The sequence below is a fragment of the Dromaius novaehollandiae genome, chromosome 2 (genome assembly GCF_036370855.1).
Source record: "Dromaius novaehollandiae isolate bDroNov1 chromosome 2, bDroNov1.hap1, whole genome shotgun sequence".
Lineage (NCBI taxonomy): Eukaryota > Metazoa > Chordata > Aves > Casuariiformes > Dromaiidae > Dromaius > Dromaius novaehollandiae.
Window position 1 is genome coordinate 118,477,162 of NC_088099.1, and position 26,314 is coordinate 118,503,475.

The 26,314-nt window shown below is 38.6% G+C and overlaps 2 protein-coding genes across 2 annotated transcripts; both read right to left on the minus strand.

The window, feature by feature from the left end:
- Positions 1–255: 255 nt before the first annotated feature.
- TYMS (thymidylate synthetase) lies at positions 256–9,955 on the minus strand. Its single transcript, XM_026122829.2, has 7 exons — positions 9,626–9,955; positions 8,790–8,863; positions 7,400–7,574; positions 5,245–5,346; positions 3,848–4,023; positions 1,997–2,068; positions 256–985 (listed from the first exon to the last, which is right to left on the minus strand). Exons 1-7 carry the CDS (start codon positions 9,795–9,797, stop codon positions 848–850), a joined length of 909 nt encoding a protein of 302 aa, XP_025978614.1. The 5' UTR covers positions 9,798–9,955; the 3' UTR covers positions 256–847.
- A 3,163-nt stretch (positions 9,956–13,118) lies between these two features.
- CLUL1 (clusterin like 1) lies at positions 13,119–24,213 on the minus strand. Its single transcript, XM_026122830.2, has 7 exons — positions 24,111–24,213; positions 22,646–22,794; positions 20,025–20,192; positions 17,534–17,984; positions 16,181–16,318; positions 14,434–14,648; positions 13,119–13,298 (listed from the first exon to the last, which is right to left on the minus strand). The coding sequence occupies exons 1-7, from the start codon at positions 24,211–24,213 to the stop codon at positions 13,131–13,133; spliced, it is 1,392 nt and encodes a 463-aa protein (XP_025978615.2). The 3' UTR covers positions 13,119–13,130.
- Positions 24,214–26,314: the final 2,101 nt, after the last annotated feature.

The window sequence follows — 26,314 nt, forward strand, 5'->3', positions numbered from 1 at the left end:
GGGAATGAAAAATGCTGATACATAGATCTTATGAGGAGACTCTGTTTCAGACACAGTTCCATTAAGACCTTTTGTCTTCCTGCTTGGTTCACCTACCAAGACCACGGTAAGTTTGCATTTGTTTTTCCTTGCTAAATCTCACTTTCCAATGTCCTAAAGTAAAACAGAATTTACCTTTGCTTTCCAACTCTTAATTTATTACTAGCTATAAACAAACATCGTACTAAAATTAAATATGCATCATCCCTTTCAAAAGACTTTTTTAAAAAAAGCTTTATTAAACATTATATGCATTTTAAAGAGCTTTTCAACCTTGAAAGAGTCCTCTATTATACATAAACTTTCTAATTTTCAGTACAAAATAAAGCATGTAAACAAGTACTACACACACGAAGTTTGCATTTCACTATGGTGGTAACTGAAGCAGCCACTGGTAACTGATGCAAGGTGTAGGAGATTATCTCACTAACAACTTAAAACTATGTTAGCATCTGCATAGTATATGTACTGCCTACAAAACAGGAATAAATAATCCAAACTCACCTTCCAACACACAGAAACTAAAGTCTGCCCTGCTTTGTTAAGGATGGAAAAAACAGCACCACTTTCCATGCGTAGAAACCAGTTCTGTATGACAGCTTGATACAGAAGGCAACATCGCTCTATCAGTATCTACTTTTTCAATAATAAAATTTGTTTCTTTTGAAGTAGTTGCTTTCTAGAACAGGACCTTCTCCATATAAATTAGATAAGGTTTTCTATTAAAGAAGAAAAGCGTAACTTGAAGTACTGAGAAAGCTAGATAGCTTAGCTAGATTTCCATGTTAATAGAAGCTGTTTTATAGTATTAAACAGCCATCTGCATTTTAATAGGTGGATGGGGATTATAATCTTCAATCTGAAAGTCTTCTGCCTTAAAGTCACTGATGTCTTCAATTTTACGAAGAATTCTGAGTTTGGGGAAAGGTCTCGGTTCCCTCTGAAGCTGAAATAAAAACATGTCCCAGGTTTACTGTACAAAGCTAATATTCAGAGGCTGAGATTAAGGGTGTGCTCCTTCTGTAATTTCACAACTACAGTTGGATCTCATTAACCTCAATTCGGATTACACTACGTAGATTCTCCTTCCTCCCCAGGAAGACTTATACTCAAAGGAAAAAAAAAGTATAACAGAGCTAGGTGGAACATACTTCAGGGTTCTGACTGAGAGCAGGAGCACAATTTTGAAGCTGATTCCGTGATCATCCAAACACACTGCAAGCAGTTTCAGTTTTGCAGAGCAATTCTGGTGGTTGCAAATCAGATTCCTTCCAGAGGAAACTAAATTGGAAACTCTGACCCAGATGTGACTCAGATATGCACCAAATGTGCTGCAGTTCCTAATGGGGATGTTAGGGCCCAAACCAATGACTGGTACTTTGGGTGGTTTTGAACCATATGCATGGTGAGGATATTCAGTCCAACCTAAGTCTAGTCAAATAGAATTCTGATTTGCTTCTACTGCATCAAATTACTTCCTGAAGAAAATATAGCCATATTTAGTCAAATAGTAGTTCTGATTAACTATTGTCAATTGAGGCTATCCTTTACTAATACACCCCAAAGGTATTTTCTTTTACCTGTATTATGCAGAATGGTTTTCTAAGGTTTTGTAATGATGAAGTAAAAGGGTACAGATTCTGGATCTCTGACTTAGACCTAGAACAGTAGCAATCTGTCTCTAATTCAATATATAATTCAATCATATTACATTTCTGTTACATTTCTGTTACATTTCTACTACATTTCTGTTTGTAACCAGGGTTAGACATAGGTTAAAAGCTAATACATTACCCACTTCAAGTACTACGATCATTAAGGGAGAAATGAGAAGACAAATGAACTAATATTTGCAAAATAATACTTAGAGTATGAAGTCTGGCTGCAAAAGATAACTGCGTATTGAATGAGCACAGTGGAAGATAAAAGGATACAAGCATATAGAGAAAGTACGTACTTGCACTTTCAGAGGTTCCACATGATTCAGATATATGTGAGCATCTCCTAATGTGTGTATGAACTCTCCAGGCTGAAGAGAAAGGAGAATACATGTGGTCTTCAAATAGTCAGTTTTCAAGAAAGCAAAACATTACAATGCTTAGAGTATAGATTCTTAGCATCTATTGCAGAACTGCAACTTCTGTATTGACTTGGCTCATCAAGACATCCTTGCAAGCTTCCAAGCACTCTCTCTTCCTAGACTAAGGCATAATTAATGGATAATATATTAAATTTTCTAACTTACAGAAGTAAGTACCTTTGAAATCCTGGTAGGATAATAGTGACTGTGACTGAATGGAGCACTACTAAGGAGCTAACACAGATGGAAACAGATGTGGCAATGGCGAGTACAACTTTTCCACTCCACATCTATTAAGTAGGACTTGCCAAAGCTGGCTTAAACTAACTACCTTGACCACTAATAAACAACATAGTTTGTAGCCGTGCAACTCTCAGTCACAGGTTAGACCCCAAGGCATTTATCTAGCATCCAAATGGGTTTTGCAAGCTTGCAAGTTCTGCTACTGAGCAACCCCTGAAAAATTTAAAGCCAGCTTAGATAAGTTTTATCAGCTGTAAGTACATCTCTGACCAAAGGGTATACCAGCCCTTGGATATACCATGCTAAAATGATGTACACCTGACACTCAAAGATTGGACTGCTACAGTACAGAAGGGGTTAGGAGAATATTCCTTGAATTTACTTTAGACATCTACCTTGAGTGGTCTAAGTGTCTTCAGAGGCTGCATTTCTTCTCAGCTAATGTCATTTAGTGCAAAAAACACACAAAACAGTGTAAAAATTATCACTACCCAATATAAATATATATGAAATACCTAATTCGTGATTTTACACAAACCATACTAATTCAGAGCTCTATATCAGATAGCATTTCTCATGGATGCTGGATCTTAAAAGCAAAAGATCTGTGGATCTCTCCATGGGAGGGGGGAGGGGGAACCACCAAAGCTGTGAGAGGAAATGGCTGGGGGCAGGGGAACAGCTACATTATAGACACAACGTTAAACTTCATTTTCTTTGATCCCTTGGCCTAAGTTTTGTAACTATATCTGTGCTTGCTCTGAAGTTTGATTCTTCCCCACTTTTCAATTTTATCCAAGTTCTTCATGTTGCTGCTAACAGCAGCAGGATCAGGCCCAAACGGCCTTGCTAATATAATTTTTAAATGCTCTGAAGAAAAGGGTTTTTCACTTGTATAAGATTGCACTGCATGTAAATTACTCTGCCAAATTATAAAATATAGCTCTCTAGAGACAGGGCAGCAGCTGTCTGAGCACATACTGCCACTCCACATAACCATTTACAATAGGAAATGAAAAAAATACCCAACTGAAATTACAGCAGAAAGTTAGGTGGGCAGAATATCCAAATTACAATCTTGAAAGCAACCACTGAGCTAATGTTCACTTCCAGTAAAAAACACATGCTACGGAATTTTTATTAACTTGTATGTTACTATCACCATAATGACAAGTGCTCAGTTCAGACTTTTGAGAAGTAAACTAGTGAAATAGGTCAGTTTTGACATGCTCAGTTAAAAAGATCTGGTGGATCTCCTGCCTGTTTGCCCTGAATTTAAGAATTCTTACATTGCTGATCCCAACTGCCAATATAGACAGGAAACAACTCATGCTAAATTCATGGGGCCCCTTCTTGCATGTATTTCAGTAAATATGTTGAACACTATGTTGATTACAGTTCTTCCTATGCATGATATGAGAGTCTGTTTTTTAGTCCCTCATTGTTCAGACAAGATTAAGTAAAATGATTAAATAGCCCACCTACCTTCAGCCCTGTGACATGGGCTATCATGTACGTGAGCAGAGAATAGCTGGCAATATTGAAGGGCACTCCCAGTCCCATATCTCCAGACCTCTGATAGAGTTGGCAGGACAATTCACCATTTAGAACATAGAACTGACAAAGAGCATGGCAAGGAGGCAAAGCCATCAGAGAAATATCTGAAGAATCGTAATACAGGAAGAAAGAGAAATAAAAAAAACAAAAGAGCATTAGTGTGTCATAAACATAAAAGTGGATAAGCATTATATGAGATACAGCAGACACCAAAATCAAACTGCACTATCTTTCTGTTGCTTTTTCTCTACTTTTTAAAAGCACCTGATGCCTCAGCAATTAAGACTGGGTCGTGACAAGCTGTCTCCTGAGCTGTAGAACCAGAAGAGCCATAAGCAGATACTGAACAAAACAGATTTATGCCATAATGCTGCACAGCTTAGTTTTACTCAGCTAGGTGAACCAGTTCATTTCCCTAAAGGAAGATGTTAAGAGTAAAATTAAGCATGTACCCTAAAGCATTTCTGACTGTTTCATCTTAATCTCTTCCTACTGTAATATACCTTTACTGCTTCATGAGATATAAAACTAACTAATGGTCAGTTAAAAAAAACCCAAAACCAGAAAACAAAAGATCTGAGTGTTTATCTACAAGTGCCTTCACAGCTAGGTAGGTAACCCTTTAACCAGCTGCTGATATTTGAGAATGTTTAACCTTACAATAGCTGTAATAGCATGTGGCATCTCCTTTTAGAGACATTACTGGAAAATGCTGGGGCATCTTGTTTGTGCACAGTTCTACTAATGCTGCTGAAGTCAAACATTTTCTGGCACTAGCTCTCGACTAGAGGTAGCCTATAGACTGAACAGATATTTAGACAGCTTATGTTAATCACGGAAAATGATTACAACACAAATAACATTTTTGTTCTCTAGTTACAAGTTTTTTTGTAAGTTCGTAATTTCATATATGGTTAAAAACAGATGTGCACTGTTTTGTATGCTTTTTGTTGTTTTTTTTTTTAACCTTTCTAAAATAAGAAGGTGAATGGAAGCTGAATCTACTGTCTTTCAACAGAGATTGCATGTCAAAGACAGTGGTAGGCACATACATTCCTCACTTTAACCTAGAAAGAAAAACTTTGAAGCAATAGTCCAAAAACTTTGAGGTCTGAACACAAGAATTAAACAGAAGGGAGAATCAAGCTTATAGCCCATGGCCATTTTTACTGCAGGCAAAGAGCTACAGTCCTGGTAGTTTTCTAAAGAATAAGCAGAGCCACCAACATGGAACTGACTACTGACAATGGATTTAGAAATCACATAGTCCAGCATACAGCAAGACAACATGCAACCACATTCACTTGAAGTGTGCTGTTCAATACCTTTTGGATTCCAAGCACACATAATGATTCTTCTGTCATCTGGATTGTTTCGGATCATTTCAATCACTTTTTGTAACTGATCAACTCCTTGGTTGGAGTAATCTGAAGAAAGATACCAAGTAAGATCTGAGTCAGACAGATTCAAGTCATTAATTTCTTTTTTAAAGCCCAGCCGTTTACTCACTGAAATGTGATACCCAAATGACATCCTCTGAAAATTTTATCATAATTTTGAATGTGATAAATTTATCAGTTGACACTCTCCAAATGTGAGCTATTCTTTGCTGCTCTTCCTTAGGGTGCTCTTAGGTTTGCAAAATGGTAATGATGGTATTTACAGTATATCCCCGTCTCTTCGGTGGGCTTTGAGTACTCTTAGCACTCACTGAAATGGGACTGTTCCCATCTAGGACACCTTCTTCCCAGCCTCAACAACTAGAGATCTTTTAAGACCAAATAAGAAATCTGAGTAAAAATTGCATCCCAGGAAACAAAGCTTGAAATACAAAAAACTAACTGGAACAAGGACATCACTTCATCACTCATAAGGACTTACTATCCAAACAGGACAAAAGTTGTGCTGGAATGGGCAACAAGATATTTATATGCTACAGTGCTGCTTCATTAAAAAAAAAAAAAAATTATGGGGTGCCAGTAACATGGGGTGCCACAAATCTTTTATGCTCAACAGGAGAAAGTTTCCGACAGATGAATATACACATCCATATAGCATTCACAAGGTCATTTATGAAAACTAAGTTCCTGCGGAGTTCAATGCCAGAAGGGAACTTTAATCACATTTGGCACAGCATATTACATTTCCCACAATGATCCCCATAGGCTGATTTTTAGGCCCAATATTAATTATATCAAAAATTCACTGGAATTACCAGAACAGGTAGAATAAATTTGAGAGTAAAAGAGTCATTACTTGTTATTCATTATTCTGACTCATGCCAGTGAATCAGCATGCTTGGTAAAACAATTTTCACTAGTAACTCTTGTTGCAAAGCAAAAGCAAATTATGGTTACAGGGAGAGACCCAAGCTGGCAAATAAGGTGGTGATATATAATTACCATCTCAGGGATTTCTTCTGCCAGTAGCATTGTGCCAGAAAGCCTTTTCAGATGGTTACGTTAGCCCCTGAAGCTAATTACCTATCCATTACTAATGCGACTTAAGGTAATTTATCTTGGTTCATTTTTGCCAAGCTATGTTATGCCTCAGACTGTTTTAAATTCAGGAATGCTAAAATTTTTTAGACCTGTCAGTTCTCCATTTGTGTTAGCATAAAACTATATTCTGGTAGCTGTTAACATGCTGGTATAAAGTCCAACATCCGTAACTACTGTCAAATTTGAGACCATATTGACAAAGAACAAGAGGAAAAAATACGATTAACCATGCTATCAATCCACCTGACTTAAAAATCACACCAATCAGACAGGAACAATCTTTTCTAGACTTTTTTTTTTTTAATGACAGTCCTCTAAAATTTTTATACATCCTCTCCCTCAGTGATTTACAAAAGAGTCGCCAAGACATCCGAGAGTAAACCTAGTGGGCTAGTTCAACTGAAAATGGTACCAACAGATTCTGCATCACAGCCTAATTTATTACAGCTACTGTCCACAGCATCATCTGCTATGGATACATCCTACTTTGTTCCAATTGCAGAGTGGAATACCTTTCTCTTCCACAATTCCCAATGAATGTAGTGCACTAACATCAGTTCCTGCTAGCACAATTGCATCATGGAATCAGGATCCTGAGTTGGTATTCAGAGATTGCGGTCTGGGTTCCACTACTATCAAAACTGAGCAAGCTCATGGTTCTGGAAGGCAATACAGACACGTCTTTCCATCTATCAGTGACCATACCAGCTCTAGATTAAAGTAAAATAATGCATGGCTTATGATTCAGCTGTCCTACAAATGCAAAGCTACAATATACAAAGCCAAATCTTCCAGGATAATTAGGCTCAGTTTAAAAAAAAAAATGAAATTCAGCCTCTCAAACAGATAATTTATTCTGGCTTTCAGTTCATACTGTGAACAGTACCTTCAACAATTGGACATCCCACCCTCGGACCTCTGAAAGAGAGGGTTACAGTCATCTGACTAAGCATCAAAGGTGCTATCTTTATGTCCTCACCTGTATGCATATCTTTGTATTCTGCCCCAAAGTGCCTCCACTGGAAACCATAAACAGGTCCCAAATCCCCCTCTTCTCTGTTGCAGAAACCCTGCTTGTCCAGGAACTCACGTGACCCATTGGCATCCCAAATCTTCACACCCTTTGCAGAGAGTTCTTTGGCATTTGTAGAACCCTACAAAATAGAGTAAGAAGTCTACTTCCTAATCACAAGACAGAGGACATTGTTTGAAATAGATGAATTACACTTTAGTAGCTAAGGTATTTCTCCACTTATAACATAAAGGATGAACAGTCTGCTTGTTCTTGCACGTGGACAGAATACAACTTATCACGAGCTAAGATTAGGCTAAGATTTGAAGTGCCATGCTCCTGTTATTTAACTCAAGGTTCTTCTAACCTTGTGCACTCAACAACAGTACGGTCTCAAGGTCAACTGTGGTGTATCACTTTGTACACACATCTAGAGAGAACAAGATTTTATTTTTCAGATGAATAAAAGTAGAAAAACAAAAAACTTACGGCCTAGATATTATCTTTCCCAAGCCACCTGTAATAAGTTTTAAGTGAATGTTTTTAAAAAATCCTTTTGATAAAATGAAAAATAAGCCAGAGAAATTTCATTTAGTTCTGCTCCAAGTCCAAATCAGCAGACTCAGAAATCCAACATGAAAAGTGTTCAGTCTTGGGGAACACCTACCCCTTTATCTTTAAAAAACAGATACTTAAAAAAATATGTGCATTTGAGCCTTGCTATCTAGCAAATGTTTAGCTATACCCTTCCCATACTACCCATACCAGTACTTGTCACAGCATATCAAGGGACACATATATTTGAATTTTACTACTCTAACTACAGCTATGAGGTATGAAATTTTTTGCCACTAAAAAGCCTACTGTTTACATCAGTCCTGCTGCATCTGTGGCTCCTCACTGCCAGTTGTGGTTCAAATCAATACAAGCTATCTCAATATTAAAAAGCAGACAATTAAATTTCCTACAATCTACTTCATATTATTATTTGATATTCAAACATTAATAAAAGAGACTTTATTAGGCTTCGTATCTATGGGATATAGTTAAAACAGTAAAAATCCTTACTATTTCAGAGTAGTTCCCTTAAAAAAAAAAAAAGCAGAATAAGAATCATCCTGATTTGTAACAACATGAGAGTCTTCAACAGAGTGGATGGAATGCCTTGAAGCTAATGGGCTTCCGCATGCCTTAATGATTTTAGGTTGTTGTGCCTTCTTCTGTTTTGCTGTATGAACAGAGGCATCTGCAGCTGTCTCAAGTTTTGAAACCCATTCCATGCTAACCCACTCTTTAGATATTAATCTTGGGCATACATGTATCTCAGGCATGGCTAAGAGACATCCAAATATTGAACCTTGATAAACCACAGCAGCTCCTCCAGCACTCCCTTCCAGAACACTCTCTTTGTTGTCAGCAGTGGAAACTGATCTGAAAAACAGTGCACAAGCGTCAGAGACGATTAGTGATATTTCGCTAGCGTGAACCGAGCTACGTTTTACTCTACACAGCGGAGAACGCTGTGATCTGGCACTCAGCAGTTGGGACATGAAGAAAGAAGTCGAGAAAAGACGGGCTGTGCTCTCATTCAGATTAAGCAAGGCAAGGACCCAACTTCCTTTTCCTGGAGCCAAGTACAGTGACAGATGGAGGCAGCTGAATTACAAATGAGGATACTGTACTACCCCGCCACGAGGACAGTGCGGTGCGCCGTGTAGCTGTAGGCATACGCGTGGGGAACTTGGAAACTGGAGGCTTCAGATGAAAGTCTATCCAAGGCCGTTTTACAAATACCTTTGCTACTGTGCCCTCTGGACAGGCATGGCAGGAAGAGCCTGGAAATGTCACCCCAAGGGTAACGGCGAAGGGGCCAGGCCAGGCCCGGACACGCGAGTCGCCCAGCCCCGAAAATGGCAGGAATAAAAAAAAAAGGGGAAAAAAAAAGGAAAAAGGCCTCGGGGTGTGTGTGTGTGTGGGGGGGGGGGATTTCTAAGCTGTCACAGGGTGGAAAGCGGGAAGGGGGCGACGAAGCTGAAGGGATGGCGCGGGAAACCCGCCGCGGGCAGCGCCGCGCCCGCCCGGCAGGGAAGATGGCGGTTGCCGCCCCCAGGGCCGCGAGTGGTTGGCGGCGCCGGCGGGCGGCGGGAGCCCGTGTCGCGGGCGGGGGGCCCGGCCCGGCCCGGCGGTGCCGACCTCTGAGGCAGTAGCGCGCCTGCATGCCGAAGACGGAGATGGTGCCGGTGCCGGTGCGATCCTCCTTCCGGTGCCCGTGCTGCAGGATGTGCCGGACCTGCCGCAGGTACTGCGGCTCGCCGAGCTCCGCGCTGGCGGCGGCGGCGCCCGGCAGCTCCCCCTCGGCCGGCATGGCGGCACGGGAAGGGGCTCGGGGCCGCGCTGCCGCCGCTCCTCGGGGCGCGGGACCGCGCTGCCGCCGCTGCCGCCGCTGCCCGCTCCGCGCCCGGCGCCGCTTCCCCGCCCCCGCCAAAGCCCTTCCCTTCCCGCCAAGCGGCGCCGAGGGGCGGGCGGAGCGCGGTGCCACCGCCTCCCTCCTCCTCCTCCTCTTCCCTCCCCTCCGCCGCGACGAGAGCGGCCGCCGTCCCGCCCCCCGGCCCGGCGGTGCCCCCGACGGGGAGCTTTCCCTAACCTGAGGCCGCGCTCCGGACTGTGGTGATCCTCACTCTCCTTCCCTAAGGGCGAAATAATTCATTTCTGGGCCCTTCGCAGCAGGCACTACTGGAAGCTGCTGTTGCTGCTGGTGGTGGTGTTTATCCTCTTCCTAACTTCCGCCACCTCGAGCTTCCCTTTGCTAAACCAAACAAATCAAAAGCCCTCGGGAAGGCCGCGTACTATCTGGAGGGCTCTCTCCAGCTCGAAGGTCCTGTCAGGTGGTGCCTCCTCACGTACACCCCGTCTGGGATTTTTATTTACACATTTGCTCTCTGCCTAAGGGTGGTGCTTGGCGCTTGCTTTTGTTGAGTTTCATGTTGTTGATCTCATCCTGCCTCTCCAATTTTTTGAGGCCATTTTCAGTTCTGGCCTGTATCTTCTGAAGCGCTTGCAACTGCTCCCAACTTGCTGCCGTCTGCAAATTTTGTAAGAGACACTTAGCTCTCAGACCCAGCTTTCTGACAGCGGATGTGGCTACAGAAGTTCATACTTTGAGGTGCCAGGCACAGCAAGCGAAACCAAGAACACCTAGAATTCTGCTTATCACTCAGAGATATATCAGTCCTTATCTATATTATAATTTGCAGCTATCATTAAAGCTAATGTGTACAATTTAGGAAAAACACACATCTTTCCTGATAAAGGGTGCCCTGTTAACATGACTCTAGATGCAAACGAGTAAGAAATACCAAAGGCAGAAGATTACTGCATATTGAGAAAAATCATTTAATGTACATGATAAATATCAAAAGCAACTGGAAGAAGCAATGGAACATTTTCTTTGGAAAATACTATATTGCATGCATATTGATATCTGGTTGACTCAGGCTTAGCTAATATGCAGCATCTATAGGGACCAATCTTGAAAAGGCTTAAGAATGTGCTTGAGTTTAAATATACAAATAGGAATTATTTGTATGCTTATAGTTGATTATTTCCTTAAATCTCTGTAAAACCAGGGCCATAGCTGGCTATCAAAGATTAGGTAAGATACAACGTGCATAACATTTTATTTAAACAGATGGATATTACAGTGGGTTCGAATTTGTTTTTCAGTTAAAAGATTGCTACAGTCTTGAGTCGCTAGCTCATACATCACAATATTTATTAAGCAAAATTTTATTTATATGCAACTGTTTTAACTGTAGACATTTAACAATTAGTCATACATTGAACTTAGCAGCACTTCATCTAAGGAGGGTATAATGGATTTCAGGCAGAAAGACTTCACATGTCTTCCCTAGGGGAAAAAAAGATTTTTGATTAAACATTTTGGTTTTGTACTGAGAAAAAAATGTTAGAAAAACAAGTATACAGGGAAGCTATCACTGTCCTGCTAAAGAAATACACACAACATATAAAACAGACTGAAGCAATTATTTTTCTCTTTTTTCCCTTTTGTACAAAATATTCCTGTCAGTTTTTTACTTACTGCTTTCATCATACATTCATGTAGCCTGACCCTTGTGCAAACTGAACATATAATGGTATGGTGATTTGCAAATTAATGCAATTTACTTTTCTCTGGTGTAAGATGGCTGCAAAAGGTAGGCTGCACAGGAGAATCAGATGGAGATTCAGGCTAAAAATCATAATTGGACTAAGGCCATTAATATTGTTATCATTAGGCCTGGAAGATTAATCTTATGTGAACCAAAAGAATATATGTTGCTGACAACTGTGTATGGATTGCAAAGAATTTTGAAGGAAAACTGTAGAGACTCTGCTAAGCATTTTATTTTATATGCATATAATATTAAAAATATTTGTATTTTTTAATATACATATAATTTCACCAATATAAACCTAACCAAAGTTCATGATGAGGCCTGTATTCTCTGGTCCTGTCTTGTGGGAGAGATTTTTCTCATCTGTCCAAAGATCGTGAGTCTGACCTCAGAAGATTAAAGACATTTTCTTTTATTCATTTATTTTGTTAATGTTGAATCTGTTTTACATGTCTTCTGAGGCTTTTGTGTCCCTCCAGGTCATGTTTCTCAGCTTTATTTGCTGAGATAAGAATGTCAGACACCCATGACCTAAAAAGGAGCCTTTCTTCAAATGCAGTGACTCCTCAGAAGACCAGTGGGACACTGCCATGATTTGCCTGTACATCTTGTGCCTGTTACAGCTTTGGCCCCTTCTGTGAGAATCTGAAGCCACTGGAGCTGTGTTTCTGGGAGCCCCCTTTTTTCCCAGGGTGGCTGGCTAGCCCCACAGCAGAGGAATACAACCTGGAACAGCCCCGTCTTTCCTGGAGATTCTCCATGGGGTTAGAAAATACAAGGTATTGTTTTTCCCTGCTGCTCTGTCTGGTTCTTCCCTAGTCTTCCCATTCCTTGCCATGTGGAGATCTCTGAGCACGGAGACAGGCCTATATGAGCTCCTTCTACAGAAACGGTTAGAAGTGTATAAGAAGGATCCCTTTTATGCATGTATCTACAAGTTACACTACACAGAATGTGGTAACAGAGCACTTAATCTGAGCAGAGCACTACTAATCTGAACATTTTATGGTAAAACTGAGCTCTTTGGAGTAATGGTGCTGATTTTGACCTTTTACTCCTTCATGGTTGAAGATAATGTGGAGCATACCATTAAACATCACCTAAAATAAAAACATAATGAATAGTGGTAATTCCAGACCATATTTGATTAATGAACACAAAGACATGGTATCCAGTACCAAAGGTCTGGTCTGTGGTTGTGAGGCAATTCTTTTCTCATGGAATTTTTGTCTTTGCATTATCTCACCCCAGATGTTACTTAAAGATTGATGGTTTCACATTTAAAAAAGTAGAGTCTTTTAATATTATCGTGTCTGTTATTTTGCAGGCTAGAACATTGAGCATTTGTTTTTGTCTTCTGTAACACTTTTATCTATCTCTCTATCAATCTATGTGTCATTTATGAAGAGACAATCTTGAATATACTGTGACTGAATCCTGTTCCAACTAAAGTTTATTGCAACGTATACATCTCTTATGAAGAATTATGTTCTGTATGAAAGAAGAGATAACTAACTTACCACTTAAAAATTCTGTTTATAAAGTTGCAATGCTTTCCCAGCTATGTATTCAATAAATTCAGCACTCTTTGGGTCTAAATTGGGAGGAACTTTAATGGTAAAAGTAGGCGAAGTCAGAATATTGACGTCTACCACTGTTTCGTTTGTACCAGAGAGATCCCCAGGTACCACCTGGAAGACAACAAATTAGTACTTCAGACGCTAGAATCTGATGTTGTATCAGTTTTGTTTACATCTGCTGTGCCTACCATTTTTAATGAGGAAAAATTACATAGAAGAATATTTTAAACTTGTCTACTTTCTTTAAATTACTTTGTTCTGAGAAGACAGCACGTGTCTGAATTCATGCTAAAATTTATCATAGGCTGTGGGAAGAGGTGACGTAGCACTGTAAGACCGTATTAAAGATCTTCATGTTAATATTTATACCACAAACTACATTTATAAAGAGTTTCTGATCTCTTAATGAAAACTTGTTTGTGAGTTTTCACACTATTTTCAAGAGCAAGGTTGTGCAGTTTAAGTTAATGATTCTTTGTGTTTTTCTAAACCAATCTTAGTTCTGTATCTTTATTTTTCCAAAGCAGATAACTTGGATTCAGTTGGGAAATTGTGCTTAAATATTGCCTGTCCCTGTATTCCTGAATTTGCAGTGCTTTTTTGGTGGCTTGCACAATCATTTCATATAAAGTTCTTGTAGTAATAGCACTAAACCGGATTTCTGAGTCGGATTCAAGAATAAGATTTGTCTCTACTCCAGTAAAATTAATTGAATTTACCTTGGATGTATTCTTGTGTGTGAGATATAGTTAGTCATGATGTATTTACTGGAATATTGACAGATGCTGTTTATGATATGCAGCTTCCACTGCGATAACCTGCATAACATTTGCTTTCTTGGAGCTCTGGAATATATAGGTACATACATAGGCATATAGGTATATGTTCAGCGTTCCAATAAAGATATATTACTGATTGGCACGGTGCAATTTATCAGGGAAGGTAATCTGAGGCCAGTTAAACCTGCTAGTGTCAATTTACTTAGGTTAGACAATGATTCAGGTTAGCCTATCAGACATCATCAGACTAAAAGGATTTATAGGAAAATAGTTTCTAATCTCTGGAGTTTCAGCTCATCGAGGGATTATCAAGCATACGTAAATTCAACCTGCGTAGGAACTTTATGTTCTAAAGACCAAAAATTACACATACACAAAAATTCACAATCTACAAGAGCATAAGTATGAGCAAAGCACGTATTAAGGACAGCATTGTGCAATAGATCCTTTTGGTAGATAACCTTTACCTTAACTATATTGAAAATGTTTTCGGGTCCGATGGTCATATTGGATAATTCAGACACCCACCCAAATCTTTCTTTCATTTTGTTCAGCAAGTAGGAAGTGTCTTCTGTATGACGCTGAACCATGTGGAGAATCTGCTCATACTGCTCACCCGAGAGATTAACCAGCTTAAAGGCTTCATCAAACTTTATGTGCAGTTCAGGAACGTTTGGGCAATCTGTTTAGAAAGACAACCAGCATGACAATTATAGGAAAGCGTTATGTCTTGCACTCGGTCTTTTCTATCTGAAGCACAGAAACCTAAGAACATTTTTTTTTAAATATAGCAAGGGAGTGTATTTTTGGTTTGGTGTTTAAATAATGCTAACAACAAAAAAAAAAAAGAGTAGTTCTTACTGACCCATTTTGGTGGATTTAGTTTAGGTCATAATGACTAAATGGATTAATTATCCCATTTGCTGTATTATGATGATTTACCAAGTAATTTGAGGTTTATGTCATATTTCATGGCAATTGATTTTCTGGTATGCTAAATAAGAACTGGTGGTTGTTACATATAGCGACTTCTTAATCTCTTTATACAGTATCTTTTTTTTCTTTTTATTGCTGATATTCCTTTATCAGTTCATCCCAAGTATATAAGTCTTACAAGAAAGCCAGTAGTGTATGCTGTTAGCATTGCAGTTGAGTGCTAAGGCTTAATTTTACTTAATCTGACTAGACATTAGTGTATGCCCAGCAACATCTGCTGTGAATTTGGAATTGAAGATTTCTGGTATTTCTTTACCAAAATATGGGTTTAAAGAAGAACAGTATGTTATCCTTATAGGCAAATTGTCATAGACACATTCAATTTAACTCTCTCTCAAATAGCATTATCAAGGGACACTTTCAGGTTGATAGCACAGTGACTGCAGATAAAACTGGTATGTGTAATCCAGAGCTATATAAAAAAGACGTTTTTGGTGAGATGGAAATGATCTGATACTCTTTTCAAAATGTGTCATTGGATCATTAACATTTGCCACACTGGGGATATACTGAAGGTATTTGGTAAGGATACACTGTGGCTTTGGAGACATAAATAATTCTGAAAGCAGCAGATGCCCTGTGCTGTAGCAGGAGTCCCGAGAGGAGTTCTAGGTGATGCAGTTTGAATTCTTCCCAGGTTCCCACGGAGAGTGTATGCCAGAGCTTTGCCTTCGTTGTACATACCGACTAGCACTCCCCTTTTTGCTCTTCAGTCAACCCTATTTGTTGGCATGGTTCAATAAAGAGATATTACAGGCTATGCAGCCCTTGCTTTCCTTTTGAGGAGCTGAATGCTCTCTGACATTAGGTCTGGTTTTCTGCAGGAACACCTCAGGAGTTCTAGCTTCTCCTCACTTTCTGCTCAGCACTTCTGCACCAGGCAGGATTCATTACTATCTGATCTCCTACTTCTCTGTAGGATGGCATCTCTAACAAAATATATAGATACTTTCTTATGGAGTCTAGAACTTCTCTCTTTGGGCCTACAGGAATATGTTAACAACTGAGTTATACTGACACTGTGTGGAGACAGTGGGAAAAGGTAATTGAAATCATTTGGAATGACTAATAGTGTTTGAATCCACAGTTACAGTAAAACTCAGCAACTGAAAGTTAATTCCCAAAATATGGAAACAGCACAGTGCAAAACGAGAGCATCAAAATCTACAAATGAGTGGCCAACACATTACAGAAATAAGGGAGAAAATAACTATTTACCATGCAGAAGATTATCTTGACATTTCTGACATCTCTCATGGAACTGTAGGCATCCTGATGAATTCTCACGAAACTCTTTGCACAAAGTTCTTTGACGCCCAGATACAATTTTTGAGAACATGCCACTTCTGTCAGAATCTAGAATGAAGCTACAGTATTTTTAGAATGACACTAAGCTTAAGGTCTTGCTAAATTTACTTGTTTGTTGTCTACTCTTTGTATTAGAATATAACTTCTTGCCCTAAATCAAAAATATCTTGCATAAATCCAAAATAATACAAATAAAATGTTGAAAAGTAGAAATCAAGAGAAGATACCAATCATGTTTTCTTTCAAGGAATTCATGTTGCTATAGTGTATTCCCTTTTAAAGGCATACTAGAGTATTCCCCACTAATAGCCAAATGATTACTAATATTATTACACATTATTTCCACAACATTCTGATGTTGAGAGGTTCTAATGAGACCTTTTTGACCCTTAGAAGTCAAGATGTTTCAGTCATGTACAGCTAGATGAGAGCACAGTACCAAAGCTCATTTCTGAGGTAACATCAGTCATGATACCAGAATAATTAAAAATCACTGTTGTAGAACAGCTTAGCTCTTTATTTCCTGACTACCATATAGATAGATTATATCACCTACCACTCAGAATTATTGCATATCAGGCACCAGCATATATTTGAATAATGATTGTTTCTCCATTTTCATTAGTAAGATATGAAGGATAAAGCTTATATGTATTCTAAAAGCTGGCCAAGGAGTAAGTGTTTCTTCCATCCATTGATAATTATCACCTGAAACCAAAGTTATGCCCAGAATTTGTCTGGTTATTGAAAAATCTAGCGATTGATACATGACTTCGATGCAATAGCTTAGACCGAGGCTTGCAGCTGTCTGGCAGAGCTTAATGTCATTTGGCAAGGACAAGGGCATCTCACAGAATTATCCTAATTTTTTTAAATTGGAGACATGCCAATATGATGTGATAGGAGTCTTCCTGACAAATGCTGACATCAGATCTGTCAGTCAACCTTATGAAAACCTACATCTGTCATGAATTCAAGAGCTTTTGAGGAACTCCTAAAAATGCATTGGGAGTTGTTGTGAGAATCAGGCTGTGTAGGACCAGTAAGTCTCAGTGTGATATTTCTAGGAGATTTCTGAGACATTTCTACCTTTCAATTTAACTAATAAGGTTATGCCTGACCCATGCCTGTTTAACCAAGAAAGCCTCCAGAGGTTCCACAACATATCTTACACTAATATTCCACAAACCAAGTCATTAACCATAGTTTAGCAACCCTGTAAAGTTTGATGTCATTGACAGGTTTATTTTCATGTCTTCTGACACTTGCCTTTGGCTTGTTCTGGCAAATCTCTTCTGTTATCTGTGTATCCATCGAACACTTCAGTAATCACCTCACTGACACCTTCGAATACTGTCTTACTGAAATCAAAAACTATCTGTAAGAAGCCAGGTATACCCCAGGCTTTCTGTAGGCCAACATTTCTATTAGTATCCTCAGGGAAAGCAGGCATGCTGGCGGACTCATTCAAATCCAGATCAGACATGAAATATGTTTGGAAAGACTGGTCAAATTCTTTTTGCATCTGCTTGAAAAAAGCAAAACTTCTGTCAAATATGGAGCCCACGTCCGATAATAACTGGCTAAATAAATCTTCCATTTTTACTAGCTGAGTATCCTCTTTCTCAGGCTTTTCATTAGACTGTATATCTTTTCCTTTATCCTCATGAAATGTAAATATGAATGTAGGTATTTTCCTCAAAAAATCTTCAACCTGTGTGTAAGAAAGAGAGAGATCAGCTGCCAGACAATGTATCAGTTTTTCATCTCTCAGGGAAGTGGCTCTAAATATATTTTTTTCAAATACGTATAAAAGTAATGCACTTTCAATACCCGAAGTACAAATCACAACATGTTCTCTAAAGTAACTTAAGACATTAGACTCTAAAAGAGTGGAAGTACATTTGATCTAAATCTTTAGCTCCAAATCAGATCTGGAGTAAAAGGGTTGCCAGTTGGCCTTTAATCTGTTGAGCCTCAAAGTTAGTATTGGCATACGGGTTTTATCTGACAAACAATTTGGACTTTATCTTGGAAACATTTCTGCGGTAATTATGTGGTAATGTAGAGAACAGAAGGCAATTGTTCTCGCTCTAATCTGTAAACACCCCGGCCTCTCTCACCAATGGCCACATGCTCAAATTCTTGTGCAAACTGAAACCAATTAAAATCCATGAAACAGCGGCTCTGAGTCCATGGTTTGATGATGCAAGAGATTTAGTGACAATTCTGCTTTTTGGAGTTCCCCTTCCTTGGATCTGAGCCACTCGTTCCCTGCTTCATGCTTTAACGCACTACCTACACCTGAGCATATACGACGATGCTTTGTGGAGGCACGCCGTTTGTGGCATTAGGAAATTGGTAAGCATCAAGAAACACACTGCCAAATACATAAGCGTGTGTGTGTGTGTATTTACAAAAATTAAATAAATCAGATCATGTACTTGATCTGATCCTTAGTCCAGTGCCCACATTGACAGATATTTTGGCAGAACTAAGGGGAAGCTACGCTGCAGGAACAGCTTACACCAGTATTGCCCTGATGCCTCTGTGTCATCAGCCACAGCTATTCTCTTTGTCCGCTTTTTTTTTTTTTTAAACAATTTAGGTCCAAACATTTCTCACTTCAAACTGAAAAAATGAGTGCTTCAATTAAACCATGTAGCTCATTGACAAAATTATTAAGAGGGTCAAAGGCAGTGCAGTATATGCGCGTTTCTGCAATGATTTCAACCTGACATCCACAGGCCCCTGAAAATTCAAGAGATACTTCTGAGGCTTGCATGAGAGGTAACTAAAAAGCCAAAAGTATCACCCATAGGCTTAAATGTAATACATTTCACACTTTTATTTGAATAATTTTAGGAATATGCACGAATGTTAAGCACCTTTATTCCAAGGCTTGTCATTTATGAAATATACCATGTTTAAGCTCTAAGTGCTTATCTTATTTTTCAGTGCCAATGACACCAAATTTGCTTATTTATTTTAGCCAGGAAATAGTAAAGAGTAGTACTGTAAACTTGCCTGAGGATGTGAAAGCTAGGTAGTCAGGATAAAATTTCAGTAAGAGTAATTGTGCAAGATCTGTAGATAAGCTGCAGTGAAAGCATATGCCCCCCCCCCCAATGCGATTACAATTTTGTTAAATCTTTTAGTAAAAATGCACAAGCCAGGAAAGCATATTTTCTTTCTGGCAGAATTGGAGGTATCTCTTCTGTTAACAGTTTCCTCTGTTAACAGCACTTAAACATGTTAAAGCTGTTTTGTTGTTTAAACAGTAAATATGAAATAAAATAAATAGAGGAAAGACTGATGTTGTATACGTAGGTGAATTTTTTTCCATGGAATTTTGCTAACTATAGCTACACTTCTAACTGCCGTTTTTCGGAAGGAACATAAAGAATCTGTGTGATATTTTTCACAAATAGTTATTGAGCATCTTAATGCAAGTCGTACTGTGAGATGCATCATTGTATATCTGGAGAGGCTCTGCTGGAGTCAGGGGAATAATCAGTTTCCAAGGAGTCACAGCAGGGTGCAACAGAACTGATTTTGGCTCAGTGTTCAATGAATGAAGTCAAATGTAATCTGTTCCATATAACTTCACATTTCCAGACTGACAAATCAAATTCATTTTGATAACATCATATAAATGGTGGAGCTGGCTATCGAGAAAATCAGATGTGCTTTCTTTCTGTAAAACTACTAGATGAATTCCAGAGTATTTCCCAAATAGAAAATTTCTTCCTACCTTTCTTTTAAATGTTGATAAACCTTGTCTGCAAGTTGTATAAAATCTCATGCAGGTACTTTCTAAACAGGATTTACATTCATCCCATACATTTTTCAAGGATATTTGACATTGTTTTTCTTCTTCTTCTAATCTTTCCTTTACTTCATCCATAAGTCGCAGAGCTTCCTAAATAAGAAAAAAATTCAGTTGATGGCATTTTTCAGATTAGTACTCTAATTACTTACCTCAGTGCTGATCACCCGTTTTGGCTATTCATAGTTCCTTTTCTTTTAATCCCTATCCATGGATAGGTTATTTCCTCAGCTGCAATCTCATATGGAGGCAACTGAAAATCGAAAAATTACTCCTTGTATAGTTTTTCTGATGTCTTTCTCAGAGAGGACAGCCTAAAAAAGCAAACAGATCTCTAGAGCGTACCTGGATCTTTAAGGTTATGAGAAGACCACAAGGCTTTCTGTTGAAGAAGCATTTAGTCCCTCACAAGATCATGTGCACAACTGATATCTTTTTCCCTATATCATATCTGCGGCATTCATCTATTCCACAAATACTCCTCTTTTGCTGCTTTTCTCCATTTTTTAAATGGGCCACTATTTCATGAGGCAATGAAATTCTCTTTTCCTTACCGTACACGAATTCTTTCTCTAATTCAGAAATATGCAAAAATTTCCCTTGTTTTGGATTATACTAAACAAAAGACTGTAGTGAGGACTTTTCTTTCCAGTTGTGTGGGAGTGTGAGGCAGTCCCACACTAAAGGGGGACTGGCTGCATTTTACAGTGCTTCCTCCAATTACTGGGTTATTCTTCACTGGGTAGGGCACGAAGCCAAGCCGTGATTAGAAGAGGCATTAGAATAAACTTGAGAATGTAAAAGACAGAAAAGTTCTTCACATTGAAGTAGATTGGACACGATGAGCTTCTTTCTCCAAGTATGACATGTTTTAATACTTTTAAGTTTCCAAACTTTCCTGAGTATGACAGAAACCTTTTAATTGTTCTGTCTTGTTCCTTTCTGTCAGCATGTCATTTCAATGGAGAAAAGGCTTACATAAAAAACTGCTGTCAGTGTGTGCTTAGTGGCGATAGTAATTTTGGTATTCATAGTCCAAGTTTAATTATTTTTTGGTCTTTCTAGATATATTGAGTGTTTTATGAACCCTCGTGGTAGGGAATAAGTTCTGTGTAAATAAAATCATCCAGTCAGAACTAACAAGTGAAGAAGAGAAGGAGAAGTAAAGATGTTAGAAAGCTACCAGATCTTTTTTTGGCTTGCTAATACATATAGTTTAAAGATCTGGGCTCAAGGTGGAATTTTCCATCAAGTTTGTTGAAAGTAATTGTTAGGCTCTTCCCTCTTTTTTTTTTTTTTTTTTTTGAAATATACCCTATGCTCTACTTCTCAGGATCACTGGAACACATTGCATTGCAGTAAGACATTAGCAATTCCCTTGATCCCCTGTACTTTTTCTGCAGCACTTGATAATTTGTGCGTTTTGATCTTTTTTCAGAAGGTCTGAAGTTTGTAAAGTAAGCTGGAAAGTGTTCTGTGGCCTGTGGTGCAAAGGGCATGTGGAGCTGAGCAGCTGGACCTTCTGCACTAAACACTTTCTATACAGTTACTTGCAGTTGCCTGAGTCTGAATTCAGTGAAGCAGGTGAGAAATGAGTAAAATGTGCTGCTTCATTCAGCATAGTGCTGTCACAGCAGCTCTGGCTTGTGGATGTCACAAACTGAAGTTCTCTCTCCAGAGTAAGGTTCAAATCCACATGCAGAATTTAATGGCTCCTTTTACTGCAGATCTTCGTTATTTCTACTTGGTGGTCACCATCAGCTTGACTATGTCTAGGCTTTTCCTGGTTACTTCACAATTGCAGGATAAAATGGGAAAGCTCAGATCAAGGAGGATGATGTCAGATAACATGTTCTACCTCCCAGCTGGGAGGAGCTGAGGGAACATAAATGTTAACCCAGGGTAACTCAACTGTGTTTTGTCAAGCGCTCGCTGTCTAGTTGTATTTGTTTAGACATTAGACCACAGGGAGAAATTGTCAGCACGTGTCTTGGTTAGAAAGTTATGTTTTCGAGCAAAGATGGAAACTCTTCATCTCTAGCTTTTGAAAGAACAGTGTGCAATTTGGAAAAGGTAACCATGGAGTAAGCAGTGCTGCTGTTCAGTGCCTCAGTATGCCTCAAGGTTCTTTGCAAACACATGCTCTTTCTTAAGAAACTGACAAATATTAACTAATAGTTTAACTTCTGAAATGTAAACATCCAGGTTCCTGATAGGCCAGATAGGATGGCTGTTGGCTCAACTTCTGCTTCTAGGACACAGAGACTGAGAAGATGCACAGAGCTGCTGCAGGAGGTTTCTATGCTAGTTACAGAAAAGGGCAGAAGCAAAGAAAGATTTCGTGTAACTCCTGACTTTGCTATACAACCACCTAAAGAGATGTATGTTGCTCAGAGTGTACATGCAATGTTTTACATTTTTGCTGAAAAGGGGAGACTCCAAGAGTTTTCTTCTAGATTGCTTATCGGCCTAAGCACAACGGTGTTTAATTTTGTATTAAAAATAGTCACAACTTAATAAAAGAAACTCAGATGCACTTCAGTTACCTTTTTTTCTTCACTGCTCTTCTTCAAGGTTTTCATCAGATCTACATGTTTATCTTCATTTCTTTCCATCATAATTTTCATCTGCTTAATACCAGTCAAAGCTTTCTTTACCTCTTCGTCTACATATTTCTCTCCAACTTCAGATAGTACTGAAAAAAGCCAAATTACAAAGTGACTTAATCAGACTTTGAAAGTGGCACAAATTGTCATGCACTGATAACAAAGGAAAATGAAACAGCTGTGTTTTCCTACAGTTACAGAGCAATATCTTGAGACAGTGAATGTTGTAACATGGAGCCAAGACAATTTCTATCAGATAAGAATCTGGTCCAGAGCCTTCACCAGTGATCAGCTGTGCATACTAACCCTCAACTGCCCTGCTTCAGATTACAGGATCACAGAACAGTTGAAGTTGGAAAGGACCCCTGCAGACCATCTTGTCCAACCTCTCTGCTCAATGCAGGGTCAACTAGAGCAGGTTGCTCAGGACCTCATCTGGTTGGGTTTCGAATATCTCCGAGGGTTACTCTTCAGCTTCCTAATGACATATCTTATATATTGATCTTCAATCTGAAAGCAAACTATGTCAGTTTCCCTTAATGCTTTGAGAATACAGGAGCCTTCAGCTTTCTTTCATAAAAATGTAATTTCTAGACTTCCTATGTGGCAATGACCATAGATTTTTGGTGAAAAGCTAAGTTCAGCCACGCTTTGCACTTTGTAGCTCTGCATATCCTTTATCTGCATTTATTTCCTGCACAGAAGTACCATGAATATCACTGGAACTGTACAAAAGAAGTGAAAAATACGTCACCACAAGATCTCCGAAAGCATTTCGTGTGTCATTCATTTCTCTACTCATATCTTTCTTCCTCTCCCGTAACTTTTTGTTTGCCACAGAAATACTATAAAGTAGACCGAAGCAAAAGAGTATTTCATGCTGATCCTCTTGGGATACCTACTACAAAATAAAGCCATGCTCAAAGGTGAGTAAACGCAAAATAGCTGCTTTCTCTAACTTGAGTCATTTTATTTCAATTATTTGTAATAACCACCTTTTCCAGCTAAGCATACAATTCTAAAATAAGCATTTGTAAAAGTTACTTAAATGAGCAAAAGAACTCAAAATCTGTTGGATTATATTTTGTTTTCAGTTTATACTCTACAACCTATGAAGGACCAAATGATATATGAAAATGCTGTAAATACTTTTTTGTAGAGGGAAGCTTATCTGTTAATCCTTTGACATTCTTGTCTTGGTTTTTCTAATCTCCCTGTTGTGTGTGGATGCTTTGCTTCAGCAAAAATTGGCCATAGTTTCTAAGCTTCACACATCACACATGGCAGTAGATCCTCTTGGCTCCATTGAGGCACCTGTGTGGAACTCAGCACGCTGCAGCAAGCCTGACCACAGACCTGGGCCCAGGAGCTCCCAGCACCCCGCTGATAAGAAAAGCATACGTACTCTTCAGGTTTTCCCGGATATTCATTTCCTCCTGCTTTGTCGGTGCACACTGATGACCACTCAGCCATAGCATGTGTATTAGAAATAACCAACAGGACTTCATGTTCTCTCTGTTAAAAAAGTGGGTTGATGCAATTACATGTCAGCATTTTCATAATGAGTTTCAAATGCCTAGGTGTAATAGCTACTAAGTATAATACAGGTGTCATTGGTTTCAACTTTTATTATGGTTTCTGTGATCTATAATATGCACCTAAAAGCTACTGCTAGTGAAAACAAATGAAGAAGAAGCCTGACATAATTTCTAGTGTATCAGTTTGGACTAACTAGATAATTACCACTGTACTACACAGTGGTATAATAGAATCAAGATATATATCTATAAAACTGAGAGCTTTTGCAGCTTAATCTACTTCCTTTCTACCTTGTGAAATGCACATAAATACTGATCTCATACTAAATAACTTTCACTCTTTCTGATAGTTCATGATATAAATGTATACGTACTAGACATTATTGCCAAATTTACAAAAGAAAATTTCTAGAATGTAGTTCCTTTCTGTGTCTCCAAACATGTGACTCCCTTCATTGTTTTTCAGAACAATACTTAATATAGTAAAGACAACAATAGGTGTGCCAAGAAATTGGAAAATAAATCAATTTTATAAATATACACGTCAGCAATTGGAAGAAATTCCTACAAAATCAAGGAAATAAATGCCGTTTGCTTTATTTCCCTCTCAAGAGCAGTTAGATGAGAGAGCTTTGTATTTTAGAAATCACAGAACTGCGCTTTATAATTCTCATCTGATTAAGTGAACACAGTATTTACATTCCTATTCATTAGCTAGTATAGTCTTCTTGAAGACATAGTTATCAGTTGCAAATGTATATGCAAATTAAGAGCCTGGGTTTATTTGTAAACTGGATTTACTTCTAGATTTACTTGCACATTGTATATGTATAGCAAACGACTAATTAACTTCATCAAGAAATACAAACGAATTACCAAAGAAAAGTAAAAAACAACATATTTACCATTAATACTGAAACACCTCCTCTGTAAAATTGTTCCCAGCGTCAGGAAGGAATCAGACTGTGTTCTGATCTAATTGCTGTGAGTGTCAGGGATTTTACCATGTTCTACTTATCTGATGACAAGGTACTTAATCCTATTAACGGGACATTTTGCCATTAGGCTAGAGGATTTCTGAGTGTATGGGTCTTCATACTCATCCATATAAGCAAAACCACTAGGGGGAGTGTTGGACATTATTACATAATAGAATGTAATATAGATTTGGTTTTTTTCTGTAGTCAGAAGCTTTTTTTCTTAATAGCTCTTCAATCGTCTTGATTTTTACCTTAGGAGACATCTGCAGCTTATGTTCTTAGGGAAATTATTACAATTAGTTTGTCTAAAATTAGCTTCCAACATTTAATCTCTTCAGTGTAATTTTAATTTGCTATAAAAAACACTGGATTACATAACAACCTTCTTCATGTACCTTCTGAAGATACAGAAATCAAAAGAATTCAGCAACCCAGATACAGGCCTGGATCTGTATAGAGTCTGAAATGAGATAAGGAAATCTTGGTACTTTGTACATCATTAAACTTGTTAATGTTTTGGGGTTTTGCCCCCTTAATGATTCTCTTCAGTTAATCCATGTGTGTGCATGCAATATGTCTGGAATCTGAACGTGCATGGCATTTTAGATGCTGAAAAATGAAATATTTAAATAATAACAGTTGCCTGATGTAAAATATACACAGTATTGTTATTAGGCCATATCCCACCTTGTAATGTTCAGCAATAATACTCCCTTGAGGTCAAAGGGAAGATGTCTGTAGCTCCTGTTGTGTAACATTAATTTTAAAATATCCTAATTTTTTTTTTGTTTAACTCATAGTTCATAAGAACTGATTGATTATTGATGGTTAAAATCCAGAACGATTAATGTTGCTTAGGCAAGAGCTTTGGGGGGTTTGTTTTTAGACACATATCAGGAAGAGTTCAGAACCTGTAACTAATGGGAACTGCAAGCCCTCAACTCCTTTGAAAATCCAGTTTGACAGATACAAATTAAGATAGCTCCACTCTCATTTTCTGAAAATGATGGGGTTGAGGGGGAATATGTTTTTTGTTTTGATACATATGATTTGCTGGTTTACTGAAATCTTGCCAGCTTCTTGACCGAGAT

Bases quoted from the DNA above. Each gene is read 5' to 3' on its own strand.
- TYMS (XM_026122829.2), bottom strand. From the start codon at position 9,797: ATGCCGGCCGAGGGGGAGCTGCCGGGCGCCGCCGCCGCCAGCGCGGAG. The intron at 5,347-7,399 runs GTGAGGACATAA...ATCTTTCTTCAG, and splicing joins ATACAAAGATATGCATACAG to ATTACTCCAACCAAGGAGTT. The intron at 4,024-5,244 runs GTATTGAACAGC...ACGATTCTTCAG, and splicing joins GTGTGCTTGGAATCCAAAAG to ATATTTCTCTGATGGCTTTG.
- CLUL1 (XM_026122830.2), bottom strand. From the start codon at position 24,213: ATGAAGTCCTGTTGGTTATTTCTAATACACATGCTATGGCTGAGTGGT. The intron at 22,795-24,110 runs GTACGTATGCTT...GGCTTTTTTCAG, and splicing joins TATCCGGGAAAACCTGAAGA to TACTATCTGAAGTTGGAGAG. The intron at 13,299-14,433 runs GTAAAGGTTATC...GTTGTCTTCCAG, and splicing joins ACATTTTCAATATAGTTAAG to GTGGTACCTGGGGATCTCTC.